Below are 26,889 nucleotides of genomic sequence, written 5' to 3' on the forward strand. Positions count from 1 at the left end.
AATGATTGCTTTTCTTTTCTCCTTCACTGGAGGGCATCTTTGGGTCAGGGAACTCAACTTTTTCTTGATGACATAATACAAAATTCTCCAAACCTATCAGTTCATGCCAGTGTTGGTGGTGATACTGAGGTCTGACCATAGAAAAAAGAAGTCAAAAATAAAAACAACCAAGCATTTTAAGAACCACAGATCATACTAGATCTACTGAAACTGTCATGGGAATTTGTAAATTCCAGAGGTTATAACAGTCATGTATGTTGTGGCTATTAATCATCAATTGGCTTTGACAATGCTAATTTGGTACAACTATATTTAGCACTTTGTTCTACACTTATTGATCATAGACTCTGTCTTGGACCTTTAGACTGGGTAAAATCTCACTACTGAGAAGATACTTGGAACCCTGAGTTCCTTTCACCTAATATTGTATCAACATTTATTAATTATCTACATTATAATTAAATGCAGGGCAAAAGTGAACGTTCACAGTAAGTTGAATTAATATGCTGTAATTATTAGGGTCTTACTAATTTTAAGCTACATAATGGGGGAAAACACTTTAAGATCTTACATTTATACTTGCCATGAGAAACATCCGGTAACATTTTAGTAATAAAAATAGTACAGAATGAAACAAAATCTCTGCCTTTTGTCATACCAGCCCTCCCTTCCCACACTAGTACCTTCTTTTTTAAAAATTGTCTCTGGTTTTCATAGTCCATAAAACCGTAGAAGGTACCAGATGTTTGGAGGAGGTTGTCCCACACATCCTCAATTTTAAAATAGATGCAAGATTTATTATCGTCATATAAATGCAACTTCAGCTTTGACTTTTGTGCTCACGAACTAGGTGCAATCTGCAACATGGCCTCTTGTCAAACAGAACAGTTCTTATCTGTAACATATCTGTATCAAGGGCCAAAGTAACCACAGGATGCTACTAAAATGTGCTCTGCACACAAGCTGCTTCCCTCCAGGAAAAATTTTAAATTAATGTAAACATTTTGTTTTCCAAGAAAAGCATTTTGATTTGGACTCACCCTCACAGATATTTGATGTGCATTCATAGAAATACCTGAGGGATGTGGCTAACTAAACTGTCTCAAATTAGGATTTTTTTCCCTCCAATTTCATAGTTTTCAATATTGAGAACAGATTAAAACTCCTCTTATACGCCTTCAGGTTCTTCCTAGCTCAGGATCTTCATAGTGTATTGGTTCATGCGACTTATTTTGTAAGTGGTAGCTGTTCAAGGAAATCTCACAGGTGACTAGGAAACAGACCTGAAGCTCTCTAAGTACCTTCCAGTGGGTCCAGCAGCATCTTCTCCTAAGTGGATAGCAACTTAAAAAATGCTTTTTATATAAGGCATAGCATTCTTCCTTTTACCTACACTAGGGAATTGGTAAAAATCTGTGCATGGTGTAGAGCTAGAGAAGGACTATGAAATCTATCCTGAACTTGTTTCTAAGATTAAAAACAAATGATACGATTACTCTGACCCTGGAGTTTCGGAAGAGTATTCAAAACCCCCGAGATTTTAATTAAACACTTAAAACATTTCACCTTCTACATGAACTACTTTTCTTTATGGATGATTCAGATACCAACCGAATTCGAAGTAGCTACTCATCTCTTTCAGTTGATTCCTGGTATTGTAAAGATCATGGCAATGTGCTACCACTTTTGACTCTACCAACACGTGCTACTGCTAACAGTGTAGATGAAAACATAACAATTAAAGAAAAATCCATAAGAGACATAACCTCCCATAGTAATTCCTAGACAGGGATGGCAATATAATTGGTAGCAACAGGAGTGAAGGGTTTGATAAAATGATATTGGGAATCAGGGAGTGATGAATTGTCATTGCTAACCAGAGGGTGATATTGACTGTGATTTGTGTGTGTGTGTGTGTGTGTGTGTGTGTGTGAATATCAATTTTCACAGTAGTGTTTTTGTTCAAGAACATTGTAATGTTGTCATCTTGGATGTGTCTCCATGGGAAATGGAGTTGGCTAATTTATATAATAAATGTGAGAACTAACACTTCACACCCAGACAAGTATTGCCAGAACACATACTTTGCTCTGCAAATCTAAAATGGTAGCCAAGTCTCAATACTATAGTTAAACCAGGAGAAAGAACACCAGGAGAATGTTCTCAAGGACTACTAAGGCTAATTTAAAAACAGAGGAAAATATTTGAAATCCATTCAGATAAGCCTATCAGTTCCACTTTTCATTACAGTACAACCAACACAAGAGGATTTCATATTTCCATTTTTAAATCGAATTATTTCTCAGACATTCAATTTTGTATCAGATTACATCTAGAAATTCAGCTAGCTCAAACTGGAGGGGTTTGTTTTGTTTTAAAAGAGCCAATAAAGACAAGGAGAAAAAGCCAAGCAAGAAGCCATTATGACTCTAATAAATGAAAAAGTCCACATCCTCAGTCTTAATTGTGTTCTCTTCTATCTAACAGAATTGCAAAGCCATTTCATCAATAAACAGCAGCCTAACCAAAGACCAGGTTAGGAAGTGGGCAATTTCAGCCACAAAGTACAAATGACCTAGATGACTCTAATGGATACTATAAGGTTAAATCTGGTTTAAAAATATGTAAATCTTAATGTTCAAAGGACATATGTGAAAATGGAACCAGATAAATTGAGACAATGAGTGAATTGAGAGTGTTGAGGGAGAAGGCAGGCCACTGATCAAGATGCATTGACATTCAAAACCCTTTGTACAATCTCTTCAATAAAAAGCCAAAAATTAAATCCAGTTCCTTGCTCAACAAAATAAGAAAAGAACAAAAATATGCAAATTGCTTTAGATTATTTTAGTAAGATTACCTTTTTATTACCATTATCTGAGAACCTTGTCCTTGCCAAAATTAGCTTAAATCTTATATCCTAGAAGATCAAGCTTATTTTTCCTTTTTCTTCCTATCTCCTTCAACATTTTGGCAAAGAAGAAAAATCTCAGTAAAGAATCATGTCACTTTTGATAGAAGTGTATCTTAGTAACAATTAGCCTTTTAAAAACTCTCTTATTTTTCCAATAAAGTAACCAAAGACTATGTAAACAGATTATATATAATTTTTGTTCTCCCCACCCCAATTGGAGGGAAAGAGAACATGTTCTTTTCTTTTTATGTTCTTCAATTTATTCTTATGGAAATGATTCCAAGATTTTTGTAAATGGTCTCCAGTTTAGTCAACCTGCTATAACAATATTTTCTCCTTTTTAAAAATTAAATTGCAAATTTAAATTTTATTAATTTTTTATTTTTAATAAGTTTTTTATTGTGAAAATACTGTACAGGGGGGTTACAGTTACATGAGCAAGGTAATGAGTACATTTTCTCTGGCCTTCTGAAGCAAAACACCAAGTTAGCCAATGGCTTCCATTGCCAAAGTCTGTAACTTTACCACACCTAACATATTAGGTTCAGCTTCTCTGTATTCTAACACACTCGCAGATCTTTTTCTGATCACACCCTAGTCTGCGCTGTTGGACTTGCATCCTGCACTCTATGGAGAGGTTTGCATAAATGATCAAGGCCTCCAGCACTGACAAATGCTGTTGCTATTTTCACCTCAGAGCCTGTCACTCTGTAATTGCAACAAATGCAATTGAAAGTACTTTTATTTGAAGGCTAGTTGACAGAGGGGAAGAAAACACATTTACTCTTTCAAGGCCTGTGTATTTTCCAGGGAGAAGCCTGCCTATAAAAGCCGTCCTTTTATCCTTGGATAGCTATATGGGAAATATCTTTGGGTAGCCAACCTCCAGAATGATTTTGTAACCCAAGAACAGAGTCGTGATGCACAGTCCTTTCCCTTGCTTTCTCCCAATGCCTTTTCTCCCACTTCAGAACACTCCAGGCTCTCTTATGTTTATGTGCTTGGAGCCTCCTTTTTCCCCGAAAGAGATAGAAAATTTGCAAGTGTTAGTGAGAAGACTGAGTTATTTCGACCTTAGAAATCTAAGAAAGGAGTTGATACCCAAACTGTGATGCTGTTGAGGGAATATAAACAAATAAACAAACAAGAAGTATGGCAAATTGCAGGATGCTGTTTTCTTTCTTTCTCTTTGTTGTTTTGTTTGTGGTTTTTGTTTGCTTTGCAAGACTGTTTCCTAACTTGTCTCTGCTCAGACAGGCACCGGGCAATTTCAGTCCATTACTTACATCTTCATCAGAGATCTCTGCTAATCGAATCTAGACAGTTCGGCATCCTTACCAGGATGTTCTGTGCCCTATATTCAAGTCACTCTTATTTTGCAAGATAGAAAAGAAAAGAGGCGAATTTATATCTCGTTTGCTAAAACGGCGCTTCCAGTCTCTCCATAAACCATCCTCACGGGCTGCCGTGCTGGGTGAACACAGTCAACCAGCACGCCCCGCTGTGCTCCTTACCTATGAACAGGTTCCACTCGGTGTCCAGATCGGCCTGGTTGGCCAGGCAGCCCTTCATGACGTTGAGACAGTAGTTGTTGCAGGGTCTCACGGTGGGCAGGCCTCGACAGTAGGGACAGTAGAGCATCTTCATCAGAGCCCGGATGCACCCAGGGGTGGGACTGACCTGCGGATCATCCAGAAAGAAACAGAACCTCAGAAAAACACATGAAGGGGAGGAATAAAACATTAGCTCTCTCCCATGGGGACTTGGAGCATGGGTGGGAAGGAGGGAAGCAAAACAGATCTGATAAACTTGGAAACAATGAGAACAGGATTAAATGTATTAGCTGAATTTGAATCCTTTACATTTTTTAAAAAATTTTTTACATGTATGTATTTTGCCAGGACTAGAGATTCAATTCAGGACTTGAAAGATGTCCTCTAGCTTTTTTTATTTTTGGCTCAAGGTTGGTGCTCTACCACTTGAACCACAGGCCCATTTTCAGCTTCTTTGTGGTTGATTGTAAATAAAGTATCTCATCTTCCAAGCTGGCTTTGAACCAGGTTCCTCAAATCTCAGCCTCCTGAGTAGCTAGAATTGCAATTATAAGCCACTGGCCCCCAGCTCTCAGTCTTTCTTAGTACTTGATCTGGAAGTGAGTCACTTCCTATTAAATGTGCTCAGCAAGGTAGTAATAATAATTTCTTTTGAAATGTCCCTGTCAACATTTTGATATCTATGCCATTGTAATTCCACCCCGGAAACAGAGACTCTTATTTCATTGAATAGAACATGAAGTGAAATAACGCATGCGAAAGCAATTTGCAAAGTTAAAAGCCCCATAAAAATGTAGGTATTATTAAAGTTTAATGCGACACCTTTAGAAAAGTTTCCAACTGGTTACTTGACCCCATTTCTAAAGGAGGTTGGCAGAAATCCTGCCTTTGTACGTAACTTGTTTGAAAGGATCAATATCATCTTGTCTGGGATTTCTGAGATCCAGACTTGCTCCGAAGCTGTAGAATAAATAAACCACCATCTTCAGTACAGTCCTGAAAATTCATGTGTAAGGAGGCACTATTATAGTAATTCTGAAAACTTAGTAATTTGTTAACAATGAACATTCTTTGCTATGAATAAGAAATGAGGTGATTCTAATCAATTCTTAAACAAAAAGTGCTTTTCTGATTTATTAAAAATTTGAATTTGACTTTGAAAGTAAGTATATTTAAAATGGTATAATCAAAAACAGACAACAATGCAGAAAGTTCTTTTTCACATCTAGATGTAAAAATGTTGTCATAGTTATTTCATTAATTTTATATAATTTTCAGGATTTAGCCCAGTAACTAAATAAATGTCAATTTTGTGCTTCCAAATTTTAAGCAAGCCCCAACTTAATTTTACTTGTACCTTTTGTCTTATCAGACAGACCTTGATCCTGAGGTGACATCCTACAGACAGGAACATTCAGATGCTGATAAAACACGAATGGAATATGGAGATACGAAGACATGGAGTTTTGTTTGTTCATTTGTTTTTGGCAGAACAGGAGCTTGAATTTAGAGCCTCCTATTTGTGATACAAGAACTCTACCACTTGACCCATTCCCCCAACCCCTTTCTTGCTTTAGTCACTTTTCAAATAGGATCTGGTATAGTTTTCCTCCCAGGCTGATTCAGATGGTCTTCCTTCTACCAGCACCTCATGGGATTATAGGTGTTCTCTACTTAGCATGCTGGCACTTCCAAATACTATAGACAGTCCCTCACATTCTATCTTTCACCTTGAAACCAAACTTGATTTCATGTAAGACTTTGCTTTCTGTAACACTTGCCTATAATTTTACACAGTGTACAAACAATATTCCTAGTAAATTACTTCAGAAAATTACACCATGTATTATTTAGGTTCTGAAATTTCTACTTATCCTTTGAAATGTTTTTGCATTTTCTTCCCAAAATTTATGAGAATTTTCAATCACACAGAAATGTTGAACACTTTATAGTAAACAGCAGTATTTCCCACTTCTAGATTACACAATTTACATTTTCCTATATTTACTTCTCCACAGTTTGTTCATTCATTAGTCCAAGCTACTTTTAGGTCAAAATAATACCCTTCTGATTTGTACTTTACCTAGTAATTTGTAGTTGGTCTAAGCCAAATAGAGTATTATCCACAATAGAAAGTTAGAGCATTTAAGTACTCTGAATAAAAGGCAAGCAAATGTAATTAGTATTCCTGCATAAAGGTGTTTAAAGAAGGTATAACACTTAATCTCCTACAACAAAATAAAAACAAGAAGAATATGGAAGAAAAGTGGAGGTTTTCTGGTGACTTTATTTTGAGGACATATTAATGACATCATACCATCTTCTTTAGATTGGTATTTCATTGAGAAAACCAATTTTTAGATGCAAGTGAGCAGAATTGCTTACAAATTTTCTTACAACCCACATCTGTGCCACACCTAGCTTTGCAATTTCTTTCCTAATTCAGATGCTTTTCTCCAAGGACTCACCCTAGTTTCACTCAAGCTAGCTAAATGATTTCATACTTTGATAGTGGACTATTTTATTTTACTTTACTTTGTTTGTCACTGGTATTGTATGATGCTTTGTTTCTCATCCTATTAAAAGTCAGGACTGCAGATCTGAGATCTCTTGGACAGTCTGAAGGGTCTTGTTTCTTGTGACCTTGATCACTTGGTACAATATGTACCTTATATAAGTAATTCTGATTATTACTTACCTACTTACTAAGTAACTAAGTCATTTTTGAATCAACCTTTCTTGTAGTGTATTTCCAGATCTCTTCACCACATTGCTATTCAAAGGATAAAAAGAGCAAAACGGTTTTAGACACCTTAGCATTTGATTGTTACTTTCTAATGTTGCTGTCAAAGGCTATTGATTGCATTAATTCCAAAGCTTTGCTTTTTTTTTTCTTTCCTTAATTGTGTTGGAACCAGTTCAATTTTCTCAATCTGACATTTAGGAAGAGCGGCCACCTCAAAGTAGCAACCAACAGAGAAAATTGAACAGCTTCAGTAATCTAAAAGAACAATGTTGTTCAAGCTAAGTGTAGGTCTCTTAGTACTTTTGGAAATGACATTCTTCTTGGTGCAGTAAAGGGTGTTTGAAAAAGATAATACATTATGAGTGACCAGAGTTGAAGCTTTTATGTTTAAACATCACAGCTGTTGAACTTTCACAACAGCATGTCTGAATTAAAATAAAAAAAAAAAACTTTTCGAACTGAAGAACTTTTTGTAAACAAGCTTCCACAAAGAAGGTTGTTTTAAAATGCCAGGTGTAAAATTAATTTAGACACAATAAGTGGAACAAATGGTAACATTATATATATACACCTTAACTCTGGTCCTTTCATGGTGAAATCTTGCACAGCTATAGAGTAATATCAAGATGGAGAAATTGACAATATTGCATTGCTTTAAACTATTTCAACTATTTCATTATTATTTCCATGCTTTTTAAGACTGTATTCATTTGTATATATCTATATGTGTCATATGGAGCTCAGTGCAATTTTATCCCATGCACATATTTAAATGATCATCATGGCTATTGCTATATAAAACTGTTCTACCAGATAAAAGAACTTTTTTGTTTAATCTCGACCTCTTGGTCACCTGGAAGTCATTGGCCTATTTTTCATCTGTATATTTTTGTCATTTCAAGAATTTTGCATAAATGGAATTATACAATATATATATATGTGTGTGTGTGTGTGTGTGTGTGTGTGTGTGTGTGTATATATATATATATATATATATATTTATCCTGATTTCTTTTTTGCCAGTCATGGGGCTTGAACTCAGGGCCTGAGCAATGTACCTGAGCAACTTTAGCTTAAGGATAGCGCTGGACCACTTGAGCCACAGTGCCACTTCTATCTTTTTCTGAGTAGTTTATTGGAGATAAGAGTCTTACTTTCCTGCCTGGGTTGGCTTTGAATCACAATCCTCAGATCTCAGCCTCTTGAGTATCTAGGTTTACAGGTGTGAGCCACTACTAGCCCTGGGTTTATTTAGATTATTTTATGTAGCAAAAGTTTATTCCTCTCCCTTTTTGAGTAGTATTGTATTATTTGAATGTGTAGAGTATGTTCAAATATTCACCTACTGAAAGATAACTAGGTACTTCCCAGTACTGGGCTATTATGAATAAAACTATAAGGTACATCCATATGCAGATTTTTACATGAGCATAAATTTTCATTTCTCTAGGATAAGTGTTAGCCCATGTTTGTTTGTTTTTTGTTTTTGTTTTTGTTTTTTTTTGGTCCGGTGGTGGGGCCTGAACTCTGGGCCTGGGCGCTGTCCCTTAGCTCTTCAGTTCAAAGCTAGTGCTCTACCACTTGAGCCACAGCGTCACTTCTTGCTTTTTTCTTTTTGTTTATGTGGTGCTGAGGAATCGAACCCAGGGCCTCATGCATGCAAGGCAAATGCTCTACCACTGAGCCACCTTCCCAGCCCCCATGTTTGGTTTTTATAAGTAATTTCCAAGCGAGTTCCAGAGTTTTATATCATTTCACAGTTCCAGCAGCAGTGTGTGAGATAGCCAGTGATTTCTTCATCCACGTCAACAACTGAATCATTACTAGTTTTAATGTTAGCAATTTAACCTCTATTATAAAAGCACAAAGTCTCTCCTATATTTTTAATGATTTTTTTGGGGGGGGTTCTTTTTAATCTTGATGGAAAGCAGGAGAAAACGAGGGAGGGGTAACACTTTGAAAAGAAATGTACTTATTACCTAACTGTAACGTCTCTGTACATCACCTCTGCAATAAAATAAAATTTTAAAATGTATTGTTTAAAGGGGTTTGAGTTCAACATGTTAATTTGTGAGTACAATGCACCTGCTAAATGTCACTCTGTCATCTGTCTCCACATCTCCCCCATGCCCACCCATCTACTCAATTTTCCTAGTTCAATTTTCATTGCATATTCTGAATGCCTTCTCTCATCCTTCCTGTCTTCATCTGTCTACCTCTTCTACTTGACTTACCTCCTCCCTGATGCCTCAAGCTATTTTTAATTTTGTTGTGAGTTTCTTCTATATAATATTCCACCAGCCTTCTAGAATGGGCTATGGTGAATGAAAGGTCCCAAAACATTATAGAATATCCTTAGCAAGGATAGCTTGCACACCCTTTGCAAGCTATCACAATCACATTTTTGTGATTTTTGTATATTATACATCTCCGAGCAGCACACTATGGCAACATAAGATATAAAGACACACAGTTTGGAGAAGAATGGCGAAACAGTCTACTTAGAAGTCTCCAGTATATTCAGGGTTTCTAAATCTGGACCAATATTTCTATATTGATTCTCACATTAGTAATACCTGATAATATCTGATTAAAAAAATAAGACAACCTCTTAAAATACTAACTAAGGAGAAACACAAGTAAAAGTTATAAACCTGTATGTATCCAGTGAACATGTACCTAGATAGTACTTGTTCGTATGAAAATCACATGACTAAAGCAAATAGACATATTTGCTTTTGGTTTGCAAAGCGCAAACAAGTTAGTGCAAGTGAATTATTTAATTATTGTAAATTCCCAATGTGTTGTTGGGCTCACTCAAGACATTACCACACTTTGCAATGTATAGCTTTATTAAGTGATGTAATATTTCTATTCATGATCTTATAATATATCATAGGATCTTGAAGTATTTTCTGTGGACTCAAAGATAAATTACATGCAAGTGAGTTTTCATGTTAAATAATTTTATTTCTAATTCTTTAACACTCAATAACCTGTAAGTAGGCTTTGTAGTAAGTTCATGAGAACCAAATTGAAATTTCTAAGCTAGAAAAACTAACAAAATCAAGTTTTCAGAACACTGAAATCTAATAAAATTCTTACAGCAACCACAGAGGGCTTAATCAAGAAAGAAACCATTAAATTTACGCTTATAAGGCATTTCTAGATCTAAAGTCTTCAGAAATTAAATACCATTGCAATCTTACAAAACATTTTCTCTGACTACAAAGAATTGAAGACAAAGATCAATAGCAGAGAGAAAACTGTAAAATTCTAAAATTTGAACAGTGCATTCTTATACACCCAACAGGGGAAAGAAGAAATCACTAGAGAAAGTACACATTACTAAGATATATGAAAATGAAAACATAACATGCCAAAACTTATGTGCTCTGCTTTCAAGGCTGTTTGTTTAAAAGATCTCAAATCAATAACCTAATTTTATGCCTTAATGAGCTAGAAAAGGAGTGGAAAGTAAATCTAAACTTAGCAGAGTAAAGGAAACAATGAAGAATAACAATGTAATAATAAAAACAGCAAAAAGAGAAACAACAGAGAAACTAAATAGAATGAGTAGTTGTTAGTTAAAAAAAAACTTAGCTAGATTGAGTAACAAAAATATTGAGAAGCTGGGTGCTGGTGGCTCATGTCTGTAATCCTAACTACTCTGGAGGCTGAAATCTGAGGATTATGGTTAAAACCCAGCCCAAGCAGGAATATCTGTAAGACTCTTATCTCTAATAAACTACTCAGAAAAAAAACTGGAAGTGGTGCTTTGGCTCAAGTGAAAGAACACTTGAGCAAAAGAAGCTCAGAGACAATGACCAGGGCCAGTAACAAACCAATAAAATAAATTACTGAGAAGAAATTAGTGACCAACATCAGAAAGAGAAGTGAGGATATTACTATTAATTTTATATAGATAAGAACTATTAAAGTTTGGAAATGGAGCTCAGTGATAGAATGCCAGATTATCATGTGCAAAGCTCTGAGTTTGATTCTCCAGCAGCAATAAAATCCAAGAAACTCATAAAACAATATAAAAAAATACTCTCTGACTTCTGACCGCATGCCATAGTGGGTAGATTATAGTGTCCCAAATGCACACCTACCTAGAACCTACATGTGTGACCTTATTTGCAAATAGGTTCTCAGTAGATGTAAATAAAATGAGGATTGAGATAAATCAGATTTTATTAGTCCAAGAGAGAAGGAGAGTGTCCTTTAAGAGCAGAAAAGGACACAGACAGAGAAAGTGGAGGAAAGATGCAGGCAGGGGCTGGAATGATTTATCTACAAGGCAGAGATACTGAGGATTTGGAAGCTTTTATCTACCAGAAATTGGGAGACAGTCACAAGACAATCTCTTCCTTCTAGTGTCCAGAAAAAAACACACTGCTTTCTGATTCCTGATCTCTTCTGATCTCTTCATCGTGATCTTAGTTAGGGGTCTCTAGGGTTTCTAGCTCTATGTACAGAATAGTTTGTCTTTTTCCAGTGTATGTTTTTGGCTCCTTTTAAAAAATGAGATAGCTGTTATTATGTGGTTTGATTTCTACATCTTCTGTGTTTCATTGGTTTTTGAATCTGTTTTGGTATCAGTAAAATGTTTTGTTGAAGTGGTTGTTGTCACTATGTCTCTGTAGTATTATTTGAAGTCTATATTGCTCTAGTTGCTCAGGTTGCTTTATCTGAGTGTGCTCTTTTATGGGTCCTTATGAAGTTTTGGATTGCCTTTTCTATTTCTGTGCAGAATAATATTCAGAATTTGATTTCTACCAAATCAGCAAAGTACTTTTAGTAAGATAGCCATTTTTACGATATTAATTCTGCCAATCCATGATCATGGAAGGTGTCTCCGTGTATTGGTATCTTCTTTAACTTCTCTCTATGATTTTAGAGTTTTCGTTATATAGGTCTTTCATCTTTTTGGTAAAGTTTATAGCTAGGTATGTAATGTTTTTGAGGCTATTGTAAGTGGAATTGTTTTCCTGATTTCCTTCTCTGCCTGTTCATTGCTGTATATAGAAAAGCTACTGATTTTTAAGTGCTAATTTTATATCCTGCTGCACTGCTGAAACTATCAGATTCAGAAGTATTCTTTTTTTGTGAAATCTTTCAGGTCTTGCAATACAACTAAAAGAAATTTATAGACTAATTGCAATCCCTATGAAAGTTCTGGTAACTTTTCTTTGTAGAAATGAAAAATCTGGCCTAGAAAATCACTTACAATTGTAAAGGCCCAAAATAACCAAAATTATCTTGAAAAAATAGGAAATAAGTTGGAGAGCTTATCCTTAATTGATTTCAAAACCCATATAAAACAGAAAATAACAAAAGTTATCACAATGTCACTTCTAGATGCTTATCCCAAAGAATTTAAAACAAGCTTTCAAAGATCCATGTGGCCTCCTGTGTTCATTGAGATCTTCTTTGTACAATCAGGAGTTGGAAACAGCCTAACTTCTGTTGCTAGACAAATAGAAAAAAAATATGGTAAATGCCTAACTAGAGTATTATTTAGCCTTAGAAATGATGGAAATCCTGATATCTGCTACCCTATGGGAAGAATATTGAGGGTATTCTGTTAGGTGAAAGAAACTGACCATCAAGAAGAGAATGGTGCATGATTCTACTCACAGGAGGCATCCAAAGTAGATAAACAAATGCAATGAAATAATAATCAGCAATTAAGAAGAATTATATCTACAGCATTATGGATGAGCTTGGTAAACATTATGCCACGTAATAGGAGCCAATCGCAGAGTATCGTCCATTGCATGATTCTTTTTACGCAAAAGTCCAGAATGGGAAAATCCATAGAGATGGAATCTAGGTAGTGGTTTTGGTGGTTGGGGCATGGGAGTGGTGGAAGCAGAGTGGGGCTAGCGAGTGAGTGCTGAAAGTAAATCAATGTTCTGTGTGATCAAAATGTTCTGAAATTAGATTCTCAAAATAGTGGTCAGTAATGTAAATACACTACAAATTACTGACTTCTTCACTTTGAAAGATGGTCTGTAAGTTCTGTCTCAAGAAAGCCACCAGCACAACCATGTTTATCACAGCATTATTCACCATAGCTAAGATATGGAACCAACCCAGATGCCCTTCAGTAGATGATTAGATCAAGAAAATGTGATACACACACACATGCACACACACACAGACACATACAGACACACACACACACACACACATACACACACACACACATACACACACACACACACACACACACACACACACACACTGGAATTCTATGCTCCCATCAGAAAGGATGACACTGCCTCATTTGTAAGGAAATGGAAAGACCTGGAAAAAAAATCATATTAAGTGCAGTAAGCCAGACCCAAAGAAACATAAGTCCCATGGTTTTCCTTATTTGCAACAATTAGTATACATCTAGGACAATCTCAGCAGATGAGCAGAATAGCTCAATAGCTATGTAGCTATGACCATATAGATGATACTAAGCGAAACGAACTCCAAGACATGGACACAAAAGCTTTTACTTTGTTGGTGTTGTTTTTAATGTACTATGTGAGTTTTTGTTTCTTTTGTGTGTTCTTCCCCCTATGGTATATCCCCTGTTGTCATGAATTTGATTTTGGTACCCTGGTATTGTATGCATGTTTATTTGTGTTAAGGAAGGGGAGGGGAAAAATAGGATGGTGAGACAAAGGACAAGGGGAGAACCAATACAACAGCGATATACGCAAGACAATATGTTGGAAATAATCTGTACAATTTGGGGGGAAGAAGAATGGAGGTGGATGGAAAGTAGGAGAAAAATTGGGGAAGGGGTAACAAGTTTGATAAGAAATGTACCTATTACCTTACTTATGTAAGTATAACCACTTTGTACATCACCTTGACAAAAAAATAAGGAAAAAACGAAAGTTGTTTAAAAAGAGGCTCAAGAATATTTTATAAATGAATTTCTCCTATCATAATTTTTAGAAATAAAGAAATAAGAGCTGGACAGTTTGCTCAGTGGTAAAGCAAATGCTTTAGAATTGTAAAGCCCCACATTTTCATCCGTAGCAAAGAAATTAAAATTTTTGACAAAGGAATTTCAGAGATGCAATAAAATTATTTATCACAGATTAAAGAATGCATATATACATGTGGTACTATAAAGTTATTTCAATAATATCATACCCAAATTAAATGAAAACAAGTATGTTTGATCAAATGACCTTATTATTTTCTCTCTCTCTCTCAAAAAATCATCTTTTTGATGATTCAATGGAAATGAATTCCCATTCATAGGCGGAGAAAAGCTGTGGACTCTTGAGTTCAGTTTGAATACCGATTAAAATGTGCATGCTATGAAACTATCTTCTCTTCATCTTGTACCATTGAATAAGAACAAGAAAAAGACAGGAAATAATTATGAATTGCAAATCAAACCCTGAAGGAAAAATATTCCCTGCAATGTTTACAGTGCACTGTGATAAAAAAATTCAACCAATTTAAAATTTTTAAATTTACTTTTTACCTAGAAATCTTCTTGGAAATGCAAGAAGCATTTGAAAAGCCATAAAATGAAGATGGAAATTTCTGAGTCTAGGAGAAAGTAAATGGTTCTAATAACCATATTAGCAGAATTCCCAAAGTCCAGTAACATCAGTGCTATGGTTCACTTAAAAGCAAAAGCAGGACATGGGGGAAAAAGTTAAGTTCTTTGTTATTTCAAGCCAGATCTGTGTGATTGCTTGTTATTTATGTTACAAATCCACTTATCTACATCTAGCTTCTTAATTTCATTCCTTAAATCATAAATATGAATGCCACATTAGTTAATAATGCATGCTATTATTCACTAGGTAGAGTGACCAATAGGACATACATAAACTACACAGACACTCAACATACACACATTTTCTCTTTTTTTCTCTCTTTCACTCTCACACACACAGAAAGAAACAATGGATATCTCCATTCACTTTTGTCTGTTATTTTAATACATATTTCATTTTAATGTGTTTACCTAATAGGATACAGTATTATTTTAATTTTATCTTACTGTATCATAATTGGTCATGGTCATACTGTTTTTTACTTGGGCCATCCGCCTGACATTCCAAACTTTACACAACTGTAAATTTTCAAAACACAAGCCCAGAATATAAAACAGGATCCCTAAGTGTCTCTTTGGGGAATAGCTGTCTTCCTCAGTTAGAAATTATAGCTTAAATATTACTTCATTTAGAAGAAACATCTTTGCAGTGACTTTAAATATGAGCCACTGAAGTGAGAATCCACTTTGGTAGAAACTATGAATTTTCAACCTCTGTACAGTAATTCTAGCATATTTATACTATATAGGCCTTGAAACGTGCATGATCTGCTTTTAAAGTAAGGGGTGTAGGATCTTCATGAATTTGAACCAAATCAATTGCTCAGGAACACACATAACTTTAAACTCTTAGTATAGTAGCTTGCATATAGTAAGAGATTGAAAAAAATTAAAATACTTCTAATACACACAGGAACACAAATACCACATTGTGTAATTTTGAGAATTGTTGATGTATAATGTATAGATGAGAAAATTGTATCTGTATTGTGTGATCTATCTTTATATCATCTACTATATATCTTCTATCTATCTATCCATCTATCTACCTGTCATCCATCTATTGCCTATGCTCTCTAGTTCATGTGTTTATGTGTCACAGCAGTATAAAGGACCGTCCTTCTCCCATAATACAGGATCACCTGAATAATCCTTCAAGGTTCATAAGAAATGTACTTTGAAAGATGAGATAATTTCATTTGTAAGTTGTGGAATGTTTGATCTGTTTATAGTAATTCCCACATTGTCCTAAAGCCTATGGATATTTCTAAAATATAGAATGGATACATGTTTCCAAGGAGTTTGTTGTGTTTAAACACTAATATTAAATAATTTACATGGTATGAATATCTAACAAGGTATTCAATCAGCATATTGGGTCTTTCTATGAAAGTGCTAACACCATATATGCAGAATCACTTAGAAAAAAAAAACAGAAAAAAACCCTATTACTTTATAAAAACTTTTTAAAATGATAAAAGGTAAGGAGAAGTGATTCCAGCATTCCTACACTATTTCCCCAAGGAAGGCCTCTGAATTCCAAGGTCCTGCAGTACTGGACCTTTCACAGAAAGGAAGAGATGTAAGAAGTTAAATGAGAATGTTGCATGGCATATCATGATAATATGCCAATAAATATAATTTCATGATTGACTAGAAAATTGGCTTATAAACATTTTAGAAAACTGTAATATTGTTCATCAGAGTTAATAATATAATGTTTTTATCTATCTTTATTGGTGCCACTCCTGATAAAAATATATGCCCCATGATATCATTTTCCTATGAAAAATCCTATTAGACTTATGTTATTTCAATTCACAGTGCCAATTTCAGGAACATCATCCACCATTAATTCCTGTGTTTAAAAAGAGTCCTATAAAACCACTGATTAAATTTTAGGTCAAAGCTTAAATGAAGATATTAAGCATAATTTTACTAAGTTATAGAGATAATTCCCACATTATCCTAAAGACTATGGATATTTCTAAAATCTAGAATGGATACATGTTTCCAAGGAGTTTGTTGTGTTTAAACACTAATATTAAATAATTTACATGGTGTGAATATCTAACAAGGCATTCAATCAGCATATTGGGTCTTTCTATGAAGTGCTAACACCTCTCAACCATGTATGCAGAATCACTTAGAAGGTAAATGGTTTGCATATTACAAAATGTAACTTTGAGGATAGTGACCCAAACATCTGAATCTTCAAAGAATGGGTTTAGTTTCAAAGAAATAATACCTTGTCTACTGAAAACAATTTTCTTTGGTGTCAGTACAGGGGCTTGAGCTAAGAGCCTTGCATTCTCACTTGGCTTTTTTGCTCAAGGCTGGCACTCTACTACTTGAGCTACACTTTCACTTCTGGCTTTTGTCTGGTTAATTGGAGATGGGCATCTCCCAGACTTTACTATTTGGGATGGCTTTAAATTGTTACTCTTTTATCTCAGCATCAGAGGAGTTAGGATTATAGGTGTGAGTCATCAGAATCTGGTTAAAAAAAAAGTCTTAAATATAGGCAAAACATTGTGTTTGCTATATCTTTTGATCAGTATTTATTGATCTTTTGAACATCTGGTGTTAGTTGTTGTCTAAAGAAATACAAAATATGTTCATTACACTTAGGAAGAACAATTACTTTTTCTCAAGTCCTTCTTGAACTTTCATTAACATTCATTGACTTTATTGGGAAAGCTATATAAGCACATCGTGTTTGAGTCACACTTTTTCTTTTATGATAAACATAGATTATGTAATATAGCAGCAATAGAAGTTGTTGGATTATTTATTTTAAAAGTTTTGACTGAATGCCAACAACTCTGGCTACTCAGGGGGCTGTGATCTGAGGATAGCAGTTTGAAGCCAGCCTGGGCAGGTAAGTCTGGGAGACTCTAATCACCAATTAACTAGCCTGGGCAGGTAAGTCTGTGAGACTCTAGTCACCAATTAACTACCAAAAAGTTGGGAATGGAGCCGTGGCTCAAGTGGTAGAGTGCCAGCCTTAAGCACAAAAGCTAAGACCTCACCCAGACTCTGAGTTCAAGCCACATCACTGGTACTCAAAACCAAAATACAAAACAACAACAACAACAAAATTCTCCAAGGTCTTGAAGGGAGAAAAAATGCTGAATAGCGAGCATAAATTATGTTCCTTTTAGAGGAGGTGGTAGGCAGGAAGGGCTGCCAACTCAAGATGAAGCACTGCGAGAAATGACTAGGGGCTCTTCTCTCTGTATGGCTTTCTGCATCCTATCCATCAGCAGCAACAGGGTGTTACATGTGGCATGCCGATATTGCCCAATCAGTGTCTGTCAATCTCTTCTTGTTTATTGTTTGTCTTCATGAGGTGGATGCAACATGCATACACAAATTATCTCCTGCTGGGCTCACTGCTCATTCATTACTCAACATGGTGCCGCCAAATCTTGACGTGCCACCAAACAAGGCCTAAACTACAGATTGTTAAAACAACCACTGGATAAATGAACGTGTTTAAACGAATCAAAGAATGATTGACATGTCATTTCAGAATGATGGAAGCCAAAGAAAAAACTCCAGGAATAGTATGGTCACTCTTGTCCAACACTAAGACTGATTAGGAAAATATGTCAGGAGGGGATTGAATCGAGGATTTAGGAGGTCATCCCAGAGGCTTTTCAACTAATATTTGAAGCATAGTCCTTGAAAACTTGATTCTTAACTTATTCAGTGCAGGAGAATAGAGACTAAAGAAAGAATCAAGATTCAAGGAATGTATTTCATTTATTTCTTGAGACACGAGAATAAAATACTCCCATTAGAACACACAAATCTAAATGAAACCAGTAGCTGGGTGCTGCTGGCTTACACCTGTAATCCTCACTACCCAAGAGGCTGAGAGCTGAGGTTGGTTGTTCAAACCAGCCCAGAAAGAATGTCTGTGAGCCTCCTAGCTCCATTTAACCACCAAAAAGCCAGAAGTGGAGATCTGACACCTGTGGAAGAGCACTGGCCTTACTCAAATAGCTAAGGGACAGTGCTGAGATACTGAGTTCAAGCCCTAGTACCAGAACAAGAAAAGGAAAGGAAAAAGGAAAAATAAGTGAAAACAATACACATCACGGAGTACTTTTAAAAACATGTATGATCTCATTTTAAAACTCAAAACTGTTGTTCAAGTTGTCCCTTTTGTTCTTATAAACAGAACTGAGACTCTCTTGTATAAATGTATATCAAATACTTTCCTAGACTTAAGCTGTGAGCAAATGGTTACGACTACAGTGAGATAGGGTATGTTAATCTCTTCCCAATCATCACCTTTCTTGGAGTCAAGAAAAACCATGAAACTTTGGTTTTTGAGGAGTAGGTGTGTGAATGAATTTATGTAATGGGATTTGTTCTTAACATGCCAGCCTTGTCTATGTGAAAATGTTAAAACACTAAAATTTGTTGCTATCTGTCATGTTCATTTACTGTAGCTATTAACTAGAACCAATAAACAAGTGGGTGGTTAATATCTTCTTACCCTTAGGAAAGGAGGAGTTTCAATGTCATTTGCATTTCTAAATTGAAGTACTCAGCACAAGTCTGTTTTATAAAGCAGGGAGTCTTGAAGATTTTTGAAAAAGAAATAAGCTGATCTAATTTAGACACTTAGAAATAAATCATGCCCTCAGAAAATGACTTGTTTTGAGAGGGTTTACATCTTTCCCTTGAGAAAATGACATCAGAAGACTCAGACACAGATAAGCTGGGTAGACAGGATGGGGATAAACTAATAAATCAGTTTAATCTTTTAGGGCTCATGTTTGTAGCTTAGGATTTTGGTCTACCCTTGAGAATACAGGTACATGGCAATGAGGACCGAGACAAGGGAGTATGAGATGCAGAAATTAAATCCCAGGAACGAAGTTACAGGTAACCTCTCAGTTGCAAAACTGAGATAAGTTTTCTCTCCAATCATGCCAAGACTCAGACTCTCAGAGAGAGGTTTAAATAGTTGAATAAATAATTAGACAAGAGAAATTTAGATTTCAATGAGGTTGCTATTTTATGAGGTTCACTGTAAAATCCAACAAAGGTTAAACATGGGAATCTGAACTAGGCTTCATAATCTATGGTGCCAATATTGACATAAGTCAAGTGAATGGACAGAGTTCTACAATTTAGTTTTCTAAAAATGAGGTTACAGAATACTACGTATATAGATTGATCTCAACAACAATTTCATAGACTTAAAATTCCCTTACTTTCCTGAATCCTGATTCAATTGTACCTTCCCAATGCATTCCAGGCTATCAGTTTCACAGTTCTGATGATGTTTACAAATTATTCAAGAGAGGTCACCATGCATTGTATTAGAACATAAGTCTGACTTCTATCCTTCCGGTTCCTGGCAGAATAAAAAGTCAAATTTTAAATGAAGAATTTCATTTAAAGCTCAACTTCTGATTTCTTATTGATAAATCCAGTAATTAGGAGTATAAATTATTTTTATGGTTTACATAAAATACAGCTATTTGATTACCATAATGCTGGTGCTCTTTAACATAACAAACAGTATAGGCTCATTTGAAAATGTCAAGAAGCTGACATAAGTGCCATTGTCACGGTCCTCTTCCATACCTTACATTCTGTAAGAAGGAAATGGGGGTTGGAGAGCTGGAATGGAGGGATGCCTGGCTGGGCTCATCAAAGCAAGCAGATCTTGTTCATTATCATACCTTCAGTCATTGATACCTGTCCTATGTCCCATGTGACTATTTCATTAATTACTGGAGAGAAATTGCAATGCAAATAAGAGAAAATTGTGCAAACAGGCTATTATTGGCTTTCTGCATACTAACATATGTCAAATTTATTCATGCTATAAATAAAAATTTCCTCTACAAAGCTTCATTTGCAATAGGCCATGGTCTAATCCATCAGCAAAATGGCCTGAAGGGAGAAAGATTGAGATTACTTTATGGAAGTGCTGGAATGATGAATGCAATTTTACCAATGGAATGCTAAGTTTACATAGAAGAAAGGGATCTTAGGCATTATTCATTTTCCTTAACAAACGAATCCATTCATCAGTGTGTTTCCTTGATTGTGTTCTGTTAGCAGCAAATCATATCGGGGTGTGTGTATGTGTGTTGTGTGTGTGTGTGTGTGTGTGTGTGTGTGTGTGAGTGCATTCATGTGTCTGTGCCAGTATTGGGTCTGAATACCATCCCTTAGCTTTTATGCTTTAGTATGACTCTTGCACTTGAGCCACAGCTCCACTTGCAGCCTTGTAGTGATTAATTGGACATTCCTCATGGACATTCCTGCCAGGGAATGGAATTTCCTTCTAACCTTGATTGTCCAGACCTCAGGTTCTTGAGCAACTAGGATTAAGGCATTTTGCATGAAACACCTACCAAGGAAAAAAAATCTATTGGTTCTCAGAAAAAGGCACAAGGTAGATATGCAAATGTCACATGCTTTCCAACTACAGAAGTGAAACCGCCAGTGAAAGGTATGCCGTGGTTGTCTTGAAGTCTCTAGATTTGGAATCTTCATAATAGAGAATTATGATCCCCAAAGTACCTTAAGAGAATTGGAACTGACTTCACTTTTTCTCCTGTCTACCAGAACAACCTCAGGCAAGAACAGGGCGCCTCTTGCTGTCATTCTATTTGAAATATCATACATCTTTCTTTCAGTGCCAAGAGACTTGGGATTAAAGAATAGGCTGTATAAACCAATGCTGGAGGCTCACATCTAGCTAATGAGGAGGCTGAGAGCTGAGGATCAAGGTCCAAAAGCAGCCTGGGAAGAAAATTCTGTGAGACTCTTCTGGGCAGTTAAGCAGCCAAAGGCCAGAAGTGGAGTTGTGGTTCAAATGGTAGAGTGATAGCATTGAGTAAAAAAACCAAGCAAGAGCAGGAGGTCCTGAGTTCAAGTACCAATATCAACACAAGAAAAAGAAAAAAGAGGAAACTCTATGTAGTGAGAGATTAAACACCTCACATGCATAAAGTAAAAGCATCCTTTACTTGTTGGCTTAACCAGATAGTCTTATTTGCCTTTGTGTATATTTTAAGATGTGGTAAGATGATATTTTAATCTTTGCTCCATGTATCTGAAAGACGAAGCCCGAAGCCCGTCTTGCTCAAGCCTTCCTCTAATTACTTACTAAGTACAATGCTCTTTTGTGAAGCTGAAAGGTCTTTCTCCTCTTCTCTGATAGCTCCATTGATGGCAGATGTCACACCCCAGCTGTGAGAGTCATTCGCCTGGCAGATTTACACTGTCCACACTTTGAAAGTTCTGCAACTTATAATTTGACTATGTGCTCAATTTTTACACAAACAGTTCAACACCTAAGTTTCTGCTTAAGTACACCTTTGGCACACTACTTTCTTGGCAGGTTCCAATTATACCTTATTGACTGAAGTAGCAACATTAAAAAAAAGCACCCTGCTTCCCCGGCTGTGGCTGGTTATTGACTGTGCTTTGTAACTGGGAAGGGAGCTGGTGGCTTCGTTAACTGTGTTTCAGACTATTTCTTCATTCACAGCTAGATGTGAAATTTTCACTTTTCTCTTGTCAATTTGGATGTTCCTCAAGATGATGACGATTCTGGTGATTTTGTTTAACTGTCTGGATCTGAAACAATTATGGAATCCTACCAAACGTACTTTGGTAATGATTTTTCATTATGACTTTACAAAACCATTTAGGAGACCTGAGAACACTTTATAATTGGCCTTCCTCCTTTTTCAGGCTTCAGGAAGATTCTTTCAGCTTCAACTGTTACAAGTTAAAATCAAACTCTACAAAATGCCTTGAAAACCTGTGGGACCCATGCAATGGGCCTATCAATGACACACACACACATCTTCTGCTCAAATTGCATATTTCAAGACAGGGAGAATTTTTTCCCCTCTGGCACACCCATGGAAATATGGAACTCATACAAGATGTTCTCATCCCCGTACTTTTACATTACTACTTTAAATGCCTCTGTAATTATTGATAATTGGTTTACAGTAGTAAGTTCTACTGTGAAAAGAAAAGGTAGATTAATGTCTAGAATAAATTAAGATAAATCTAGGTAAATACAGAGATAATGTAACTCATAATTTATGCCAATACAACTATCTGTACTTTCCTCAAGCTATATAATCAATAAGCAAGAAAAATAACTTTCAGTTTGCTAAGATATTTTGATTTCATTCTTTTAAGACAATTCTGGAATGAAGCCTACCAACTTCCTGGGAGGATATTGGCTAAAATGGCTGTAATTTTCTCTTGTGATCACCAGATGTTAGAGAGGTTTCTGACCTCTCCCTCTCTTTCTTTTTTAGAGCATTCACATTAGAAAAGTTACATTGTGAATTCTTTCATGGGCCCTGCTACAGTTTGAATGTAGTTTGTTTCCACCAATGGTCATATAAAGGCTTGCTTCCCCTATGTGATTGTGCTGGGGGTGTTGGGTGGTAGCATCATTAATATCTAAAATACACTTGGAACTCAAATAATTAAATCCCCCAACAAAAAATCCTCAAAGAAACAACTGCTCAATAAATAAGTGGACTAAAGACCTAAAGAGAAACTTCTCTGAAGAGGAAATAAGAATGGCCAATAGACATATGAAGAAATGCTCAACTTCCCTAGCCATAAAAGAAATGCAAACCAAAGCAACATTGAGATACCACCTCACCCCAGTTAGAATGGCTAGAATGAAGAACTCTAATAAACAACAGATGCTGGAGGGGATGTGGCCAGAAGGGAATCCTATTGCATTGCTGGTGAGAGTATAAACTTGTTTAACTATTTTGGAAAGCAGTATGGAGGTTCCTCAAAAGCCTCCACATAGAGCTGCCCTATGATCCAGCAATCCCACTTTTGGGCATTTAACCAAAGGATCACAAACAAGACCATATTAAAGCTACCAGCTTAACTATGTTTATTATAGCATTATTTACCATAGATAAGATATGGAACCAACCCAAATGCCCCTCAGTAGATGAATGGATCAAGAAAATGTGGTATAGTACAGTCTTTTGGATATGTGATTCTTGATGTACACAATAATTTATTTATTCACTCATTTATTTATTGTATTGGGGCTTGAACTTGGTAAATAAGTGCTCTACCATTTGTGCTAAATACTAATCCAAATGAGTTGCTTTGCTTGATCTAGAACCATGATCCTCTTGATCTGTGCCTCCCAAGTCGTGAGTATTAAAGATATGAGCTACTGTTCCTGGTCCTATTTTTTTTTAATTTAGTTTTGTTTTGTGCCAGCACTAGGGCTTGAACCCAGGGCTTTGAGCTCTTGGTTGGCCTAGCTGCTCACAGTTTGCTCTCTTAGTACTTGAGCCAAACTTCCATTTTGGTATTTCTCTGGTTAATTAGGGATAGAGGAAAATTAAAACATTCTAAATAAATGAAAGCTGAAGGATTTTTTTACAATTATCTAATCCTTTCAGGAAATGCTAAGGAAAACTGGGAGCATGGCTAATGTGCGGAGAAGCTTGGCAGCAAGCCCTAATACCACAGGAGGAGGAGGAAGGCAAAGAGGAAGAAGAAGAGGAAGAGAGGAGCTAAAGAAAATCCTGTAGGTTGTAATAAGTGGACTTTAGGTAAGAATTTTAGGTTGCATGATGAAATATAGATCTCAGTATAGGTAAAGAAATGGGAAATTGTAAACACTAGTACTGTTGTAAATTTGGTTTGTAACTTTGCACTCTCTTTTTTACATAATTAAAAGAGTAATGTACCAAAAAAAAAAAGAAAATGTGGTATATACACACAATGGAATTCTATGTCTCCATCAGAAAGAAATAATGACATTGCCCCATTTGTTAGGAAATGGGAAGAATTGGAAAAATTATATTAAGTGAAATAAGCCAGGCTCAAAGAAACATAGGTCCCATGGTTTCCCTTAGTTGTAATAACTAGTATATGTCTGGGACAAGCAGAAAAGATCAAAAGCTATGCACATATGACCAGATAAGATGATGTTAAGCGAAATGAACCCCAAGATAGAGACACAAGTAATTTTTTCTTTCTTGCTATTGTTTCTAACATATTTATAATGCACCATGTGGTGATTTATTTTGTTTCTTTGTATGTTCCTCCCTCACAATATAACCCTGTTCTCACTGTATTTAATGTTCATGCCCTGCATCTTGTATATACACTTCTCTAATTTGGGGAGGAGAAGGGAAAAAACAAAATGCTTAAATAGGGTACAGGCTGACCCGTTGTAACAATGAGATGTACAAGACACTGTGTTGAAAAACGAATTTTACAATTTAGGTGGGGGCGGGAGGGTGGAGTGTAGTTGTGTAGGTGGGAGGGAAGGTAGAGTAGGAGGAAAACAAAGGAGGAGGCAACAATGCTTGATAGGAAATGTACTTATTACTTTGCTCATGTAACTGTAACCCCTCTATATAGTATTTTTACAATAAAAAAACTACCCTATGACCCAGCAATTGCACCACTGATCATTTAGCAAATAGAACACAAACAAGCTTACAGCAAAGCCACCAGCATAACCATGTTTGTTGCAGCATTATTCACCATGGCCAAGATACAAAATCAGCTCAGATGTTCCTGAATGGATCAAGAAAATTAATATACACAATGGATATACACAATGACTTTTACTCATCTATTAGAAAGAATAAAGTTGTACTATGGAGAGCTAAAATAGCATAGTTTTTTTTTGTTATTGTTTTAGAAAGACTAAGTCAAAATCTACAAAATCAGCACCAGGAAATGGATACTTGCAAGAGAAAGAGTAGGGCCAAGGGGAGAAGGAATGAAGGGAAGAGTAGGGGATAATGCAGTCATGCATTCATTGTGTAGAACACAAAGTTGAGAAAAGTGAAAGGAGGTGTGGGATGAAGGGGGTGGGTAAGGATGTTGAAGGGTAACACCGATCAAGAGGCACTGCGTTCATAAACTGCTTTTGTTAAACGCACCTCCTTTGTACTTAAAAATAATTTACCTTTTAAAATAGGAGTAATGACCAGTCCACAGAGCACTATGACCCAATCTCTTGGATGGGATTTCTTGCCACCAGAGTGGGCAGTGGCACCTGTTTTGTGGGTTCGCCAAGGCAGGGTTTCCTGTCACATCTCCACAGGCCAGACAGGAAGCTCCCTGCGGTATCTGTGAACTTGCCAGCACCAGACGCACAAGCCAAATAAACCTCTTGGTGTTCACACAGCACTCAGCCTCAGATAATTTTGTTACCATAAAATGTTTCATTCCAAGGCAACCCCCGCCCCCTTTGAGATGTTCATCTTCTAGAACCTTGCCAGATTTTTTTTTTCATTTTTATCTTGTTTAGCAGCACTAGGGATTGAATTTAGGGCCTTGCACATGCAAATCCAATGTTCTACCACTGAGCTACATTCCTAGCCATCTTGGGTGTTTTATAACCCAGGAATTCTCAAGAAGCTAAGAGCTACCCCCTTGAAAAGTAATCATCAAGAAAGACAGAGCCCCTATTTCCATCTCAGTGGGAAGGTAGAAGATGAACTTCAACGAGCCTGACTTCAATTAGCACACACAGATGGCTTAATCACCTTGACCAGTCCTCACTAACCTCCTTCAGCACTTTTCCAGTAGTTCACCCCAGTGCTCAGAGGCTCTCCCGCTTGTGTTTCAATGGGGTTGAGTTCAATTTCTCTCACTTTCCACAATGGTCTCATTACAGTACTCCTGAATAAGATCTTCTATATCTCTTTAACACCATCTGGTGCTGTTCCCTTTCTTCACTGGTGCAATTATCTTGGCTTACTAAATTATAGATTTTAATAAAAAAAACACCCTTTGTTCATTCATGTAACTCAACCTGTTGTTATGAAAATGCTGGCAGGTTATGGTCTTGTGTGGATTGTCTTTATGCCATGAAATGTGAAACAGTTTATAGGTATAGTATTTGTCTAAACCAGTTTAAGTATAGTCATGAATTTTACACATTAGATTTTAACTATAATTCCCTATATAGGGGTCCGTAAAGCCACATTCACATAAGAATTTAGAGTAAACATGATTTTGGACAAGAATTTATTTTTTTAAAAATGAAGGCATTGGTGAAGATATTTCAAATTGCAAA

At 36.1% G+C, this 26,889-nt stretch overlaps 1 protein-coding gene across 2 annotated transcripts in view; it reads right to left on the reverse strand.

Moving 5' to 3' along the window:
• Gpc6 (glypican 6) overlaps window positions 1-26,889 on the reverse strand; it is a 965,911-nt gene that overhangs the window by 320,644 nt on the left and 618,378 nt on the right. For both annotated transcript variants that reach the window (XM_013022980.1, XM_013022979.1), the window contains exon 4: window positions 4,429-4,594. In XM_013022980.1, coding sequence (XP_012878434.1) covers window positions 4,429-4,594 — 166 coding nt within the window. The remainder of the gene's footprint in view (window positions 1-4,428; window positions 4,595-26,889) is intronic.

This window comes from Dipodomys ordii, unplaced genomic scaffold (genome assembly GCF_000151885.1).
Source record: "Dipodomys ordii isolate 6190 unplaced genomic scaffold, Dord_2.0 Scaffold65, whole genome shotgun sequence".
NCBI lineage: Eukaryota > Metazoa > Chordata > Mammalia > Rodentia > Heteromyidae > Dipodomys > Dipodomys ordii.